The following is an 18,126-nucleotide window of genomic DNA, read 5'->3' as shown; positions in this document are numbered from 1 at the left end:
AATCTCCACGGGTACAACAAGACTTCTAATATATCAAACAAATGAGGATGCCTCCATAGTGCATTAACCACATTTTATTGTAAAAAATCAAATGCTAATTTTGCACTTACCAGAGATCCTCTGAAAGTAAGCATAACCTGTATAAATCACAGGATTACTCCTTTAAAGCAGTTCAGAGCAGACCTCACAGATAGCACTCCTTATCCAACCTTCTATGCGTTTTGTCTTGAGCGACTTCATCAGAAGGGGTGGGTCCCATGTGAGGCGGGCTACTTTATATAGGACAATGTCCTTGCTTTTACAAATATGTAACAGATTCATTCATTAAGTCCCAAATAGACAATTTGAATCAACACCTATTTCTATGCGATCTAAAGTAGTAACACATTTCAACATCAATTACATAAATTGCATACATCTGCTTATTTTATCAATTCATAGGGGGGTATTCAATAGTTAGCGAGATCGCTGAAATACTCGCGCTACAAAAATATTACCGTTAATACGGTAATATCTCGCTGAATTTCAGCTCGCAGCTCCCTGAGCTGCGAGCTGAAATCCAGCGGGTAAATTACCATATTAACAGTATTTACGCGCAATATTACCGTATGAACGGTAATATTTTTGGAGCGCGAGTATTTAGGTGATCTCGCTAACAATTGAATACCCCCCATAATCTAAGACATAATCTAAAATATATATATATATATATATATATATAATCTTCATTTCAATCTATAGTGGTAAATAATGTTGTCTTACTCAGACCACCCCAATTGGTTCCTGTATAGAACACATGTACGGCTAAAGCTAGGTACACACTACAGAAATTTCGACCAACTTTTTATGCCGAACGATTTTACATGCGATCGATTGTCCGATCGCTCGGTCCATGGACTGCATACACACTAGCCTTGTTTAGGGCGATAAAGGGAAGAGCGGACGTCCCTTTAGCGACATTTTACAGCCATGTTGTCGTGAGCAATGACTGTAATTTTGTACTCACTGTTGTGGATCGGTCGGAAGTTTATACACACTACACAGCGTAAATGAGATTGGAACGAAAATATTAAACGGTACGACCAACCAAATGAAGCGATAATCGTCCATTTGGGCAGACTTTCGACCATCGTGTCACTACACACACTGACCCGACTTTTGAACGAGCGGTTGTATGTCGGCTGTTTGAGCCGAAAATAGTGTAGTGTGTACCCAGCTTTTTAGCCATTATTTAACCAAACTTCTCTCATCAAATTAGATTACAGACTGTCAATTTTGTTAAGACGGTTACAAATCCGTCTCTATCGCATGGTCATGAGCACAGGTGGCACATTAAATAATATAGCGTATCCAATCCATTCTTTTTCCTTAGATGTTAGTATCAGACAGATCAAATTTCATAGGAGTACCACATTATTAGAGATGCTCACTGACCCCCGTGAACTGGTTTTTGGTTTTGGATCTGGATTAGTTTCGTGTTTTGACTTTGGTTTTGGCAAAACCGCCCTCGTGTGTTTTGGATCTGTGTTTTTTTAGAAAAATTGCTAAAATATGCTAAAATCACATAATTTTGCTCTTTTTTTAATTCTACGTTATTATTAACCTCAAATAACACTAATTTCAAGTCATTTGCAGTCAATTTTGACCACCTTACAGGTCACAATATTATTTTCATACACTTTCAAGACAAATACTGCAGCGACCTGGCTGGATGCGAAGCGACAGAGCTATGACTCAAACACACGGCAGTTGTTAGCACATCTAGGACACACTGGCACACAGCAGTGGAAGAAAAGAAATTTTTTGCAAGATGGAATTGTCCTTGGGCCCTCCCACCCACCCTTATGTTGGATCTTAAAAAGGACATGCACACTCTAACAAACCAAGCACTTCAACCGCAAAAGTGCCACTCCTTGTGGCTGAAGTGCTTGGTTTGTTTGGGCCCCCACAAAACAAGCTAACAATGGTCTTAAGCCACCTAAGGTAACAGTGATGTTAATGAACTCTACTGTGGCAAGATATTGTTATCATCTTCAGCCTCATTCTCACCCTCATCAGTGTGTACATCATACTCACACATTATTAATTCATCACCGCTGGAATCCACCATTACAGAAGTCTCAGTATTTTAATGTAATTGGCAGGAAAGGCCCTCCTCGTGGAGCTTGAAGTTCATTTTTATGGACATCATCTTTTCCACATTTTGAGGAAGTAGCCTCCTACGCCGATCGCTAACAAGGTTCCTGGCTGTGCTGAAAACTCTTTACGAGTACACAGGGTACAGAGGGTGGGCAGCTTAGGCAGTGCAAAGCGAGTTGGTACATGGGTCTCCAAATTCCCTTTTTTTCCTCCCAGTGTGTAAAGGGCCTGTCTGATGTGTCTATTTCTATGCTGTTGTGAAAATAATCCTCCACCATCCTTTGGATGCAGATAGTGGGATCAGGTGGAGTTACGGCAGAGGTGTCACGTTTTTAGGTCAATTCTTTTAGACCAGACCACACGTCAAAATTTGGTTCCGATTCATCTGCATCATCCCTGGGTCTCTTTGGAAAGCTACGTTTTTTCCTAGCAACAGTTGAGTGAGAAAATGAAGGAGGAGACGCCGTCCTGACACGTAACACTTGAGCTGTGTTCTTGCTCACAAGGAGCTCCTTGCATCTCTTCAGATCTGGGTCAGTTGGAAACAAAGAGAATACATAGCTCTTAAACAGAGGATCAAGCACAGTCGCCAAAATGTAGTGATTCGATTTCAAGATTTTGATAACTCTTGGATTCTGACGAAGCAAATAAAGTACTTGATCTACAAGTCCGACATACTTAGCGTAATTGCTTTGTTTAATTTCCTCCTTCAGTTTCTTAAGCTGCTTTTCCAAAAGTCTAATTAAGGGAATCACTTGACTCAAGATAGCAGTGTCTGAACTTACTTCACAGGTGACTACTTCAAATGGTTTCAGCACCTTGCACAACACAGAAATTATTCTCCACTGCGCTTGACTTAAATACATCCCCCCTCCTTTCCCAATGTCATGGTTTGTGGAGTAAGAGTGGATGGCTTTTCGCTGTTCCTCCATCTGCAGAAGCATATACAGGGTGGATTACACCTTGTCACTACCTCTTGCCTCAGTTGGTGGCAGGGCAAATTAAATTGATCTTGTAGCTGCTGTAATCTCCTACATGCTGTTGCCGAATGCCGGAAATGTCCAGACAGCATCTCCTGCACATCCCTGCCATTTTTTGAAAAGCTTTGCACCACCAAGTTTATTGTATGAGCAAAACAGGGAATGTGATGGAATTCACCAAGCTGTAATGCTCTCACAAAATTGGTGGCATTATCAGAAATGACATATCCTGAGGAGAGTCCAAGTGGGATAAGCCATATTGCAATGGCATCCCTTACTTTTTCTAACAGATTGTCAGCTGTATGCCTCTTAGTGAAGCCGGTGATACACAGAGTAGCCTGTGACGTACTTGGGTACATGCTGCTGCTGTTCCTGCTGGTAAAGGCGAATCTCCAACCCAGTGGGCTGTCACAGTCATATAATCTTTAGTTTGCCCAGTTCCGCTTGTCCACATATCTGTGGTTAAGTGTACAGTAGGTAGAATGGCATTTTGTAGCCCAAAATTTAAATTTTTACGAACTTTCTGGTAGAGGTGAGGAATAGCTTTTCTACTGAAATGGTGTCGTGATGGAATTTGGTAAATGGGACACAAGACCTCAAGTAACTGTCTAAAACCAGTTGCATTAATAGTGGATATTGGACGCAGATCTAATACTAGCATAGTCGCCATGGCGTCTGTGATAGCTTTCATACTTGCTTCCTCTTGCAAAGGATTGTTTAACTGTCAATTGTTGCAAACCACTAGTAGTCTTCTACTTGGTCTGCTTTTGGGATGAAGATTCACCCCCAGCAGCAGCAGCAGCAGAAGCAGAAGTGGGACTAATGCTCAAAAACTCTTCTGAGGAATCCAGGATAGTGGAGGAGTCATCTAGCCTTAGCAACTTGGATGCAGGACTAACTCTGATCGCTACTGAGGAAATTGAAGAGGACAGTGTTGTGGGTGTAGATTGCAGGCGTCGGGATGCAGGTGAGAGAAGGGTCCTAGCTGATGATGGACTGCTTGTAGTTCTTTTTTTTTCCCACCAGCTTGCCATGAACTCGCTTCATCATCATAATTATCATCACAATTTATTTATATAGCACACTGATTCCACAGCGCTGTACAGAGATCTCATTCACATCAGTCTCTGCCTCATTGGAGCTTACAGTCTAAATTCCCTAACATACACAGACAGACAGAGAGAGAGATAGTGAGAGAGAGAGTGAGAGAGAGACTAGGGTCAATTTTGATAGCAGCCAATTAACCTACTAGCATGTTTTTGGAGTGTGGGAGGAAACCGGAGCCCCCGACATAACATGGATGAGGCTCCTAGATGGTTAAGGTCCCTACCTCGACTGACTGTGGCTTTACATATGCTATAAATGGCTAGAAAACTGTTGGCAGGATTTAGGTAAAAATAATTCCACACATAAGAAGTGGATTTTTTGGTCTTATGTCTAGGCATGACAATGGCCTTCTTCTTATCACGTGCCAGAACTGCTTCCACCGGTGCAGGACTTACACAAACAACATCATTCTAATCAATATTATCATTAGCGCCCTCGTCGGCTACACAAATATCCCCCTCATCCTGTTACAATTACAAAGTGGCATCCTCAATTGGTGTATTACCAGCTACACTTTGGCTGTTCTGCAAAAATGCTGAAAGGGGCCTTCTCTATGGGTACACTATCAGAATGCTCACGATTACACATAGCACTCGTGGATAGACTCTCCTCATGGATTTGTGTCATATCTGAATCTGAACATACATTATCCTCTAATGCCTTACTGTTTTCTTCCAGCTTGGCTTTTACACATAAAAGTATTTGGACACCACATTTGGAGTCCGAATGACAAGGTTATACTTGGGCACGACTGACCTTACAAGAAGATGCCTCAGTGAAAGTTGCCGAACTCGCACTCATAGAGAAAAGCAAAATGCCTCATTCTTTCGTTGCCACTGCATGTTTAGAATGGCATGTTATTTTTTTCTGCAGATAAGTTTGCCTGAATTACAGGTCTTTTTTTCTTGACCAAGGTAAAAGGTGTTTTTTTTACATTTTTGTTTCCTGGACTTAAAAACACTATGCACTTTTACATAGGCTTTACCAGATGACATAGAGGGCTTACTATCATCATGACTGGTGCCAGCATCTGCTTGGTGCTCCTGCTCTTCTGTGTGCTGCTGTGAATCCATTTTGATAACACCGTACACTTTGACTGCAAATTCTGAAGAAAATCCTGCGAGGCCAAGTATATGTATTTCAGCAATGACAATTAGCAATGGAGAAATGGAGCTCTCCTTTTTGTGAGTAACCTATAAAACACTGTACAATATGACTGCAAATTCAGAAGAAAAGCCTGCCAGACCGAGTATTTGTATTCCAGCAATGACACTTAGCAATGGTGCACTCTTCTTTGTGTGTAACCTATATAACATCGTACAATTTGTCTGCAAACTCAGAAGAAAAGCCTGCCAGGCCGAGTATTTGTATTTCAGCAATGACACTTAGCAATGGTGCACTCTTCTTTGTGTGTAACCTATAAAACACTGTACAATTTGACTGCAGAATTACACCAAGCCTGCCGGAACTTGTATTTCTATTTCAGCAATGACAAATAGCAATGGAGCTCTCCTGAATATCAATGTAGACTTTGTTGTTCACTGCTACCCCCTCCTCTTTCTATTCTATCTATGTTGATGCCCAACTGCTCTACAGGCTGTGCTACCCCTTATGTGTCGCTCTGTGAATTAGCGATAGATCGCCGTGGAGGGCGGTACTTATAGATTTCAAAACTGTCGAGATCCGAGATCCAACGATGTAGCGATGACGTTTTGCCTCGTTTTCAATTCCGAAGAAGCACGAAAGTACTGAGCAGGCTCTGCTCGGTACTCGGATATGCTAACTTCGGGTGTGTTCGGTTCTCGGGAAACCGAGCCTGAGCATCTCTACACATTATACCAGTAAACTACACTAATAAATCTGGCTCTTTTTAATGTATAATAGCATAATTTTGGTTAGTCCTTTCTATACAGACCCCACATAATTTATCTGACGGTACTCATATATCACGTCAGAATACAAAAGATCTATAATCACATTATTTAACCGAGACTATATGGCTCTTAATGTATCATACAGACTCGCTATTCAGTCTTCAATTAAGCACATCCAATTACCTTCAAATCCAGTCGATTAGAAGGTTTATAAACACAATCTATTCAACAGAAAAAAAATGCACATTCACATTTATAATAATAAAATGTGGTTAATGCACTATAGAGGCGCCCCCATTTGTTTGATTATATATATATATATATATATATATATATATATATATATATATATATATATATATATATAATTGATGGAATAGGTAACTGATAATGTAGCAAGAAAAGAAATTAAAAGTGAACTTTATACATTTTTATTTGTAAAATACTTGAATCAAGATCATGGAAGTCAAACAAAATCTTGGACAGCTGATAGTTAAAATTAATATTTTGTATTATCTGAGAATTGAAATTGAATATAAACTAATATATTTTCCTGCGTATTTTTTCCATGTGTCATTAATCAGTTGCCTTAGGACTAATTTTCCAACTGTTAAACAGTTTCTTCTTGCTTATATTTAATCTTTTGGAGTTATATTTATACATTACCATTGGGTATATAGGCTTCTTGCTTCAAGTCTGTAAGGCTCATTTACAAACTGCAAAAAGTGCAGCCCCACAAACGCACCTATTTTTTTAACCACAGGTATTTCAAGATGCATGTCCACGTATGGGCCCTTGAGACTGCCCCCAGGAAATCTAGCTGCACTTTACTTTGCAGGTTTGTGGATCCACCCAGAGCCAGATTAAGGGTGGGTGGCCCAGGGACATATTCTTGGTGCTGCCCCCCAAACATACAGAGGGCATCACAGGTTCCTGCGTTTGAGTGCTTCGTTAGCGCTATCTGCCTAGGGTCCCGTCACACCGATATTATAGCAATACCATGCCTAGATGCGATTATTTCTTTTAAGCCTTCTGGGCTTCTACAATGATGACACTGACGCTGCTGCAATGCTTTCTCTATGAAGAGGAGCAGAGAGAGCCGCACTACCTCCCGGGCTGAGGGGATGAGTGAGAATTGGGAGGTGGTGGGTAGTCTTAGAGGGCTGGAAGTGTGTTTGTGTGAAAGGAAACCACATGTGGGAGAGACCCTGAAGGAGGTTGCAGAGGGGCAAGCCAGGAAGCGAAACCATGCTGATGAGGGTGGAAATGAGGTGAAGTTGGAGATATAGAAAGGGATTGAGTAGGCAAAGAAAATGATAAGTAGGTGAGGAACGAGAAATGAAAGGCAAGATAGAGAATGTGCTTGAGGGTTATAGAGGCGTAAGATGAAGGGGATTGAGGAGTGGGACTTGGTGATAGAAGTCGAGTACAGAGTTGTGTGATGTGATGCGCAAACCTGGATTTACTATTTGCTCCTATGACAGCCTTTACTGTGGACCCCCTCTCCATTTTCCTGGAATGTTGCATTTATAAAATTGGGCATTTTGAAAGACCAAAGAAAATAACAAAGTAAAATTATAAAATTACAATTGTCCACGGGTGTTACTACTGTCTCACTTTCTGGAATAGACAATTGCACAGCCTGTCAAGACACTAACAGATACAATTTATCACATGTTTTTGCCACTCATTCCATTAGCTCTCTTACTGTGTACCTACACAGTTTATATAGAAATACATAACAAGACAATGTAAACATTTGAATGTGGAACAAACAAAACAAAAATTATATAAGGCACCTTCTCGCTAACTGTCACTACAGACATAAGCATCTGTTGCCTTGCCACAAATCCATGCCTGCTAGTGATTAGCAAGACTTGGCTTGTAGGGATAACAAATATATACATTCATGTACAACGAAGATTTGATAAACACATGGATCACTTGTCATGAAGAAGGACAAGCTTTCGGAGTGCAGGCTGCAAGAAAGGCAGACAGAAGAGTCTGCCTCTCCAACACAGCGCTGATGGAAGAAGGTAAATGTGAAGGAAGGGTTCTTGTAATGCTGTTAGGAGGTAGACTTTTAATTTAATGAAGGAGTTTGGGAGGGGGCTTAATATTTAATAGTGGTCACTTTTAATTAATTTATGGTGGTGATGGTAGGATATTTAATTTTACAGTGGGGCCTATTAATTTAATGTTGACAGTGGTTACAGGAAATAGGTTTATTTATCACATGTAAATGCTATTAATTTAATGTTGGGGCTGGTTGGGGGAAATTGTTCTATTATTAAACGTGAATACTATTAATTTAACGCCAGGGTTGGCTGGAGGGAAATGTGTCTGTTTATTAAATGTGAATACTATTAATTTTATCTAACTATTAAATGTGGTTGCTATTTATTTAATGCTGGGAATGTTTGGAGCTTTCTAAATTTTATGCACCTGCCTTCTTTCCAAGTAGGGCCCCAACATTCCAGGATCTACACAGGCAGAAACTGAGCTTAAGACACCAGCAGCTGCAGGTAGTGAAAGCAGCAAGAACAGGTGGAGAGATCAAGACAGACTGGCATCTGTCCTGAATCTGGTGGAGCAGTCACAAATTTGGGTGACTGTGCCACTTAGGATTTGGTCCGACACTTGAGAGGTATGTCCTGCTTCACATTGTTGTTTTCGTGAGGGGGGGAAAGTTGCTTGCACCTAACAATAGTGTACATAGTAATGCCTGTGTACTTGTCTAAAATTATAGCCATATTACACTATATGGCTCCCCTCTCTTAAGTGCCCCCCCCTAAGCCATAAAACAGCTCTGGATCCACCTAACAACATGTATGGTTAAAAAGAGAGAAACATAACTTAAAAGTCCAACATTCAAACACTTAATGGCTTTGCCTTATACTAATCTGAACTTTTCAGTTTTAATAAAATAATAATCTATTCTAATAAAATACTGCTCAGTTTAGCTTTGTTTTTATTGTATAAATATTATAAACAGAGTTATTCTAAATATATCATAAAGACGCATTTAGAAATAGGAGGAATACTAAACCTATTTATTAATTGTTTTGTCACATTTTGAGTTTTCTTACTCATCTAGGATACGCCTTCCCGATACATTTCTATATCATTCTGCCCTATACTCGACTACCATCCTCATCATCCTTACTGTTTGATTCTTAGCTTCACTAATCTGTTTTTTCTTCAAAGCATAGTCTAGCTGTAACCCTACCAGATTGTTTACGGTATCCCACACTTGTCTAATTAATGTAAATGCTCCACAGCACTTTATATTATCTCCACCCACTCTCTATGTGAGTGTATTACGACTAGAGGTAAGGGACACAAGCTCCCTATATTATCAAGCTCCCTACAGATCCACTTGTCTCAAGAAAAAACACTATTACTGTGTGTTTTATTTACAAGGACAGGGTGTTGAAACATTACCCTCACCTTTTCTGTTGGCTTCAAAGCTGTCATAGAGATTGATCCTCTGAATATCGTAAGTCAGGGTTGTGTTCGGTAATAGTGTTCGGTTTCTGTTGATGATTGTTGCTGCAAATCTAAAGGCTTGTTCCTCTGCACTCACAATCTGCCCTGTGGATCCTTCCAGAAACTCAAAGATTCCTCCTGCAAGAACAATAAGACAGAGAAACAAAGTAATAGGCATTGATATGTTGTGTAACAATCCAAGGTCCAACCCTACACAACATTTGTAGCCAATCTGACTATACACTTGCACATGGTATGAAGTAACAAATCACACTAACTACACAAGGGGATTTCAGCTAACAGGGTAAAAAAAAACCACACTACTGGGGCCCTGGACTCCTTATGCCAAGTTGTGGCGTAAAAAATGCTCTCCTATAACTCAAGGTAAAATAAGCAATGTTCAAAAAGCAAAATCATTTTCATCATCTTGTGTGTGGTTTAGGTGGACTTCATTAGTTTGTTTTTAAAGCAGACATCTTGTTTCCATAAATAGCTGAACTGAAAGCTAGAGAAAGTTCACACTTGGGAAACTTTTGCCTTTTTCAAAGTCTAGACATTTTTATGACATACACTTTAGGGCTCATTAGTTCACTGTGCATTGACCTGCACTGTGTTTGGTGGAAGGTAAAAGCAGTTTGAACACTTGTAAAAACAGTGATTAAGAAAACACTATTTGTGATGCTAAAATACTCCTGGTAACTCTTAGAAACACCAGTTTGAACATAGCTTATTGTATTTTTGTTTCTGTACAGTGTTTACTAAAACTATTTAATGTTTCAGCGTAAGCTATTGACTATGAGCATGAGCCCCTTCTATACTGAAGCATGAAAGGCTAACTAAGCATACACTCATATAATGATTATTTTTCATTTCCCATAATGAATATTGTAAACTGTATATACATATCACCTAAAATGTCTAAAACAACTTTGTTCAAGTACACATCACAAATGGTAGACCTCCTACAGCACTGTTGTACAGCATTAAAATGACTGGCAGCTGAAATGTTAAATTTACAGCGTTTATATCTACATATGAAGCTCTTCAACCGTTTATAGTGGTAATAGACAAATAAATGGTCCATATCTCTTCCTAATCCATATTGAAACCAAGAAGATTTAGTCCATCTGGATCCTTTGTCAATTAGACATGAGGAAATGAACACAACAATTAAAGAAATATGTCCCCGATGTGAAAATAAACAGTGGAGATCAAAATAACGAGGAGTATTTTAATGAAGCAAGCTATGGCCATATGGTGGATTCTCTGTCGTTCACGGAGGCCCAATGCATCACTAATAATAATAACACATTGATATCCATTTCTACTGACATCATGAATTTGAAGAACAACTGTAAAATATATCTCTGGACATTTTGATATGGGAATTTTGATAAAGTGCAAAACACCTATCCTAGGATAATATGATAAGATAGTGTAATTGAGGTAGGTTGGTTCTATAATTCCTATAACAACTACACCTCATACAATGGTAAAACAATGACATCAGAGCATCATTGAGGTTGAGTCTTCATAAACACGAGCTTGTGGCGCAGTGTGGTGCATACTGTAGTATGGCAACTGCAGGAAATAAAAAGTAGTTATTAACCCATTTGAAGAGTTTAACATTTATACTCATGGCCATACTCTGCCTAACCAAAGCATGTGGCGTTAATGGTGTGTCACCCATTTGGAGAAAAGCATTTTAATAAGTAAATTCTGTTCCTCATAGCGATAAAATCTCCTTATTTCTAGATGTGGTCAAAATGTTAAAACCATACCAGACTGAGGGTGCATGAAAAAATGCCATATTTATGTAGCCTTATTCTTAATTGCAGGATCAATCGCAGGATTTGAAGAGGTAGGGTCTCTAAATTCTTGATATCCAACCAAAGCAAATACTGTATTTAGGGGGATAAGGCCTTGGGAAACACCCTTTAACTGTACCAGTGTATCAGTGAGACTTATGTTGTGATGATCCCAACTGATGGATAGGTGCCATAGCCATATAGTAAGGTACTGATTTCACTAAATCCCCTTTACTTCAAAACAGTTTTAATTTTTACTTGCAGCACCTATCCTGTAAACTTCTACAGAACTGGACAAAGTCATCAGTGCCAACATTGCCTAACTACAACATGTTATTTATTATCTGTTCTGTAGTACATATGAACCAATTATTCAAATCATCAATGAGACTGGTTACATTACATAAATTGTGAGAACAAAAGTAATAAATGTTTTCCATATTATAGACTAAACCCACAAACAACAGATATAAGCTTAAATAGTTTAAAGGCTGTATAATTGTTATTGGTAATATGATAAACACTCCAATTAATAGGGGGTAAATGTATCAATCTGCGCATTCTGTAAGTCGCCGAATATCATCAACTTTGCAGGTCAGATTTAAAATTGCAAAAATTTTACATGCAAAACTTGCCAGTAAACACATTGCCGTTTTAAATCTGCCCTGCAAATTCGCCGAATATCAGCGACTTGCAGAATTGATACATTTATCCCCAGTATTTTAAAACTTCAAAAATTCCCCTTATGTAAAGAATATGATTACCTCCTCCAATCATACTGTCACAGACTTCTCTCTTCTCACACCAGGCATTTCCCCCTACCTCTCTATGCTGCCTGGCCTGCCCCCTGCTTGTTCTATACTGTGTACACTGCTGAGCCAGCTTTACGCGCTGCCTGGCGGCCAGGAGTCGGAAGAGATGAGTCCCACCTGCACTGAGTGGATACGCCTCGGACGAAAAAGCAAACTATGCACACACATAGAAGAAGAGTGGGAGACACCATGATCTACTCATGGGCTGGTGTTTCCAGGATAATCTGGACAGGAAACCCCTCTAAGTGCTCTCCTGGATTATCCCGTCAATGTTTTGTCATGTATATCCTTGCTTTCAACATTCAACTTGATAAAGCCATATCTGCATTTCCCAAAAAGAAATATAGAAACATAAAATTTGATAACAGATAATAACCACTTGGCCCATCTAGTCTGCCCATTGTTTTATTAACCTATGTAACCTCAAAACTTATTTGACCCTTTATTCTTTATAAGTATATTCTTATGTCTATCCCAAGCACGTTTAAACTGCTCTAATGTATTAGCCTCTACCACCTCTAATGGGAGGCTATTCCACTTATCCACCCTTCCTGTGAAGTACTTTTTCCTAAAATTTCCTCTGAACCTACTTCCCTCCAGTTTCAGTGCATGTCCTCATGTTCTAATACTTCTCTTCCTTTGAAGAATGTTTCCCTCCTGTACGTTATTCAAACCCTTGATATCTTTGAAAGTTTCTATCATGTCCCCCCTTTTTCTTCTCTGCTCCAAACTATACATATTTAGGTTTTTAGTCTTTCCAGGTAAGTTTTGTGCAGTAGGCCATGCACCATTTTAGTTGCGCTTCTTTGTACAGTCTCTAATGTATTTATATCCTTCTGGAGATATAGCCTACAGAATTGAACACAGTGTTCTAGATAAGGCTGTACCAATGACCTACACAATGGCATTATTACTTCTTTATGTCTGCTACTGATTCCTCCTCCTATGCAACCAAGCATCTGACTTGTCTTCCTCATTGCTTGGTTACATTGCTTACCTGCCGTTAAGTCATCTGAAATAGTGACTCCTAGCTCCTTTTCCTCTTCAGTAGTTTCCATTACAGTGCAATTAATACTGTATTTAGCCTTTGGGTTTCTGAGACCCAAGTGCATGATTTTGCATTTTTTGGCATTAAACTGTAATTGCTACACTCTTGACCATCTCTCTAGTCTACCTGGATCATCAATTATTTGTTTTTCTCCTCCTTTTGTGTTTTCCCTGTTGCATATCTTTGTGTCATCTGCAAAGAGAAATACTTTCCCTTCAATACCATTTGTAATGTCTCCAATAAAGATATTAAAAAGCACTGGTCCAAGTACAGGTCTTTGAGGTACTCCATTGGTAAGCTTCCCCTCCTCTAAATGCACCATTTACTATAACTCTCTGTTTTCTATCATACAGCCAAGATCTTATCCATTCAACCATCTTTGAATCCAATCCCAAGCTTTCAAAATTATTTAGCAGTCTGAAATGTGGGGCAGTGTCAAAAGACTTAATAAAATGTAGTTAAGCTACATCTACGCCCCCCACACCCCCTGATGAACATCGGATCTAGATTTGTAGGTGCTTGAGCACCCCTAGTATTTGTGCCACTCACCATAACTACCCATGGCATGTTTCAGTCTAATGGTGGGGAAGGGTTGTGAGTATCTGCAACAATATTTAAAGCGGACTCCTATGAAAATAAGCAAATTTTCCCTCAATTGATTTTCAGATTGGTTTGTCACTTTATCCACTTTCTTTGTTTTTTCAAACAGCAGCAAAGTGTCTCCTCCTAACTCCTCATTTGCTGTCCCATATAGAAATTGGCCATGTAACAATCAAAACTTATACCAAGGGGTAAATGTATCAATATGCGGGTTCTTCAACACCCGCGTGTTCAGCCTCTTCCGCAATTAAATTTCAAGCGGCGCTGCATTGTAAAGGGAAGTTAACCCTTTACAATACAGCGCCGCTTGAAATTTAATCGCGGAAGAGGCTGAACACGCGGGTGTTGAAGAACCCACATATTGATACATTTACCCCCAAGTCTTGTTTTGTCTCCCAATTTCTTTGGGCTGTGCAGATCAAACCTTTCTAAACATTTCATCCATATAATTAAATTTAGTTATAAAAATGTTCAACTTATACAGCAATCTGGGCAAATCGGTATTCAGAGGACTTTTCTAAACCTGGGTCCCTCCTAACCCTGTCTTTGAGCATACTCCAGCATGAATGTATCAGACTAATTCGGTCTGAAACTAAATAGCAAATCACTGGAAGCATCAGGTATGAGGAAAAATCCATTCTTGTTAGGTGGCCTATTGACAAACATCTCAAGGGCAATATATGGTTTATAGGCTAACTGTTGCATGCATCAATGAGACTCTATTCTTATTTTTTATTTTATTTTTTTGCCTTTTAGAATTTTGTAATTAATATCACATTGCACTTCATTACCATTATTTTAAATAACACTTTATTATTATGGATTCCAGTTTTAACAGAAAAGCCCATAAAAACTCCATTGAGAGCTTTCCTGGAGTTTTCAGGTAAAACCAAAAAAGCTAGAAATCTTATTCTCCAATTAAGCTTAAAACAGTTTGTGCAAATGGCACATCAGAGCAGGAACTTCACAATGCTTCACTTAGTTTAATTGAGATTACTTTGTGTCTGCGTTTTGTATTTGTGTCGGTATTTAATTAGATTTTATATGGTAAGTATGACTTTTGCATTATTAATAACACTGTAAAGGCACTATTCTCTGTTGTGTATATAATACTTTATTACCTTATTAGATTTTGAAAAAATAAGGTAATGCATTGCGCATTTACTACTAACACTGTCTGCGTTATTATGGTATGTCAGTATACATGAATTATTGCTCCTATGGTAAACATTGCGCACCTGCTATTGTTGTAGAACTGGACAGATTGTGAGATGCGTCCAACAGAACATATGCATGAAGAATGTGATTCTTCATGTGTGTTTTCCTGTTTATATTGTGTGTGCAAATGCATCCAACTCTACATGAGTTGAACATTTCACCTGCCAACATAACCTTAGCACAACTCCATATGAAATGCACAATCCCCGAAGAAGTTGCAGCAGTACAAAAAAACATGTTAGAACAGATGACAACACTACACCATCAGCATAATATAATGATTGTGTTGTAAAACATCTCACAATTTTGAACACAACAGATATATGACACCACATTGACGGTAAGTGGCGGACATTCATCCACAGAGCTCCCTATTCTGTTGTAAGAGATTGGACAAGGAATGACTCATTCCCCAAGTAAGAGCTTGATGCTTTGAGGATGAACAGATTAGTAAGAAGCCACAGATCTCCTGTTCAAGAAAAATGTGTTCCATCCGCAAGACTAGCAATGGAGAGAGAAGTATTATTACTTTGTATTATCAGTATATGAAAACCTTCAGACTAAGTCAATACCAGGGTTATATCCTAATGGGCTCAAACTGCATAGGATCAAACAGTATAGGATAGAAAGCAAATTATTCAGGAAATTAACTGTTTTCTGCTAAGAACTATAAACTCATTGGGTATGGTTGAACTAATGGTGGAATAAGTTTTACTGAATACAGCATTGTAAACCACTAGGAGAAAAAGTGCATTCAAGTTCTTTGTGCATTGTATCTTGTATTATTATGCAAATTTGAATGTTGTTACTGTTTTTGATTGCCTAAAGATGTGGCTGTTTGATTCTGTTACAATTGAAACTATTAACAAATGTGATACATGTAGGCATATACTAAACCTCTTAAAAGCATATATACCATTCCGACTGAATGTGATAGAGAGCAGGGCACTGAAATTATTAATGAACCCTTTAATGCCTAATTCTGCAAATTTTGTGGCAAACACAAAGAGGTGCAATTTTCACTGAACAATTTTGAACATAACTCTCTTCTCTGGTGCTGGTGAAGGTTTATCACTGTGGTCATTTTTTTAGGTTTATTGAATTGTTTCAATTAAGTCATTGTACTCGATAATTATTTATCACAGGAAACAAAAGAAAGCAATAGAGGCACTCATCACAACCTGTGGATACAGGGTAGACGCCCACTACAGCACCCTGAAGCTAGGTCAAGAGTTAGGGAGCCATAAAACTATCCAGCTAAGATGATACAATCTTGGCCCCACAGCTTTACAAAGGTTAAGCGCGCAGTTAATGTCAATCCAAGATGAAATCAATAGAAAATAAGACCCGTGTGACACAATGCTGGATAATGATGATAAGTGATGAGCGTTTTACTGTGAGGGTCTGATACACTGCCTTTCTGAGATGAGCAGAAAACATATTGAAGTGAGCACATAAATATGCAGTGAAGGAGAGAAGGGAGGGATGTCGTACCAGATCAAACATAATCATCACTGATCCGATGTTGAGAGATTAGGAGCTGATAGTCATTTAGAGTCTGTGTAAAGATATTACAACACCGGGCCCATTGGAAAGAGAAAGATAAGGATCGCAAGCAGAGAGCAGACTCTGCATACTAAATGATAAGGTATTGGAGCAAAGGAAAATTAAATGAAGGGAATGAAAAGATGATGTTGTTGAAAATGTACAGTACTCAGGGGTACAGATTGGATTTTTAGTTAGAGGACATGTAACACTAAAATAAAAGGTAATCCATTTAGAGAGCATATTTCACAGATTAATATGTACAGGTACACATTTTGACAGAGCTGAATGCATCTGAAATGCACTTTTTTAAAAATGTTTAGTCAAATTACTTTATCTTTGTACTAAAAACCTTATTCTAGACACAAATAAAAGCCACCTTGAGCCACAGTCTGTGCTGGGTACCAAGGCAATATTTACTAATATTTTTTTTTTTTTTTGCCTCATGCCACTGACACAGGAATGAGTTTTATGGAACACTTCTGAATTTCAATTTTCATCAGAACACACAGTAATCTCTCACCGCATGTGCTTTAATATTTGCAGCAAACCTCATGCTCTCAGCATATATCAATAACAGCAATACCATTTTACCGTGTTCATCCTAAATTCACTGAAAAATACAGCAAGACCTCTCACCGTGAGCTTGCTTTATATTTTGTCTAATACATACTTGCAGCACAGAGTTTATGAAGTATGAGCCTCAGAGAGTGTGGACCTTACAGCGCTGTGTTCCCATCTACCTCCCCCCAAGGATCTCTAATATAATCTGCCACTGATTACATCCTCAAATAGCAAGAATCATATATCTGATACCATCCCACAAAGAAGGGGGAATTCAAAATATATTTAGTCTATCTAAAATACAATAGACTGTATCTTAGACATACTAAATATATTTAGGTTAAAACAAAATGATCAAAATAGCAACAACCACACGAAAATGTAACAGTAACATGATGTGCAATAAAAACATATGATTGTAAATCAAATAAAATCTGATTTACATCACTTATGCATTAAATATTATATGCTAACAATATAACAGTAAAAACACAGAAATTTTATTAGAGATTGATGATTGACTGATTGATTTGCACCAATATATTCTATGAAATTGCATATGTGGCCATGGATTGTTCTATGTAATGCTGATTTCAACAAACTGTAAATGGAGAGACAGGGCAATGAACTGCATGCAATCTGACTTGCACTTTAATAAAAGCCATTTAGACATATGGTTCAGTACACATGCTACTGTTGAGTAAGATCAAGTACATCTGTCTCCGTTTGACACTGCCAGGAAATAAGTTCACTTACAATTATTTTGTAAGCTTTCTACAGTAATTAATACATTGATCTCCTGTGCTTCCAATGAGCAAGACTTGTGTTAGAGTGCTATGCAGTATGTGACACCAGTAGTCAGTAAGGGAGAGTCGATTTCATTTAGTGATATTACCAGTGCAGTGATATTATCATGCAGTGTGTGAGGCTCACTGTTCCTTT

At 38.6% G+C, this 18,126-nt stretch overlaps 1 protein-coding gene across 1 annotated transcript in view; it reads right to left on the bottom strand.

Moving 5' to 3' along the window:
- GRIK3 (glutamate ionotropic receptor kainate type subunit 3) overlaps positions 1–18,126 on the bottom strand; it is a 496,181-nt gene that overhangs the window by 251,499 nt on the left and 226,556 nt on the right. The window contains exon 2 of the mRNA XM_075195435.1: positions 9,551–9,727. Within this exon, the coding sequence (XP_075051536.1) occupies positions 9,551–9,727 (177 nt within the window). The remainder of the gene's footprint in view (positions 1–9,550; positions 9,728–18,126) is intronic.

This window comes from Mixophyes fleayi, chromosome 2 (assembly GCF_038048845.1).
Source record: "Mixophyes fleayi isolate aMixFle1 chromosome 2, aMixFle1.hap1, whole genome shotgun sequence".
NCBI lineage: Eukaryota > Metazoa > Chordata > Amphibia > Anura > Limnodynastidae > Mixophyes > Mixophyes fleayi.
The sequence above is the reverse complement of the archived record's forward strand: the minus strand, read 5'-3'. Positions and strand labels throughout refer to the sequence as shown.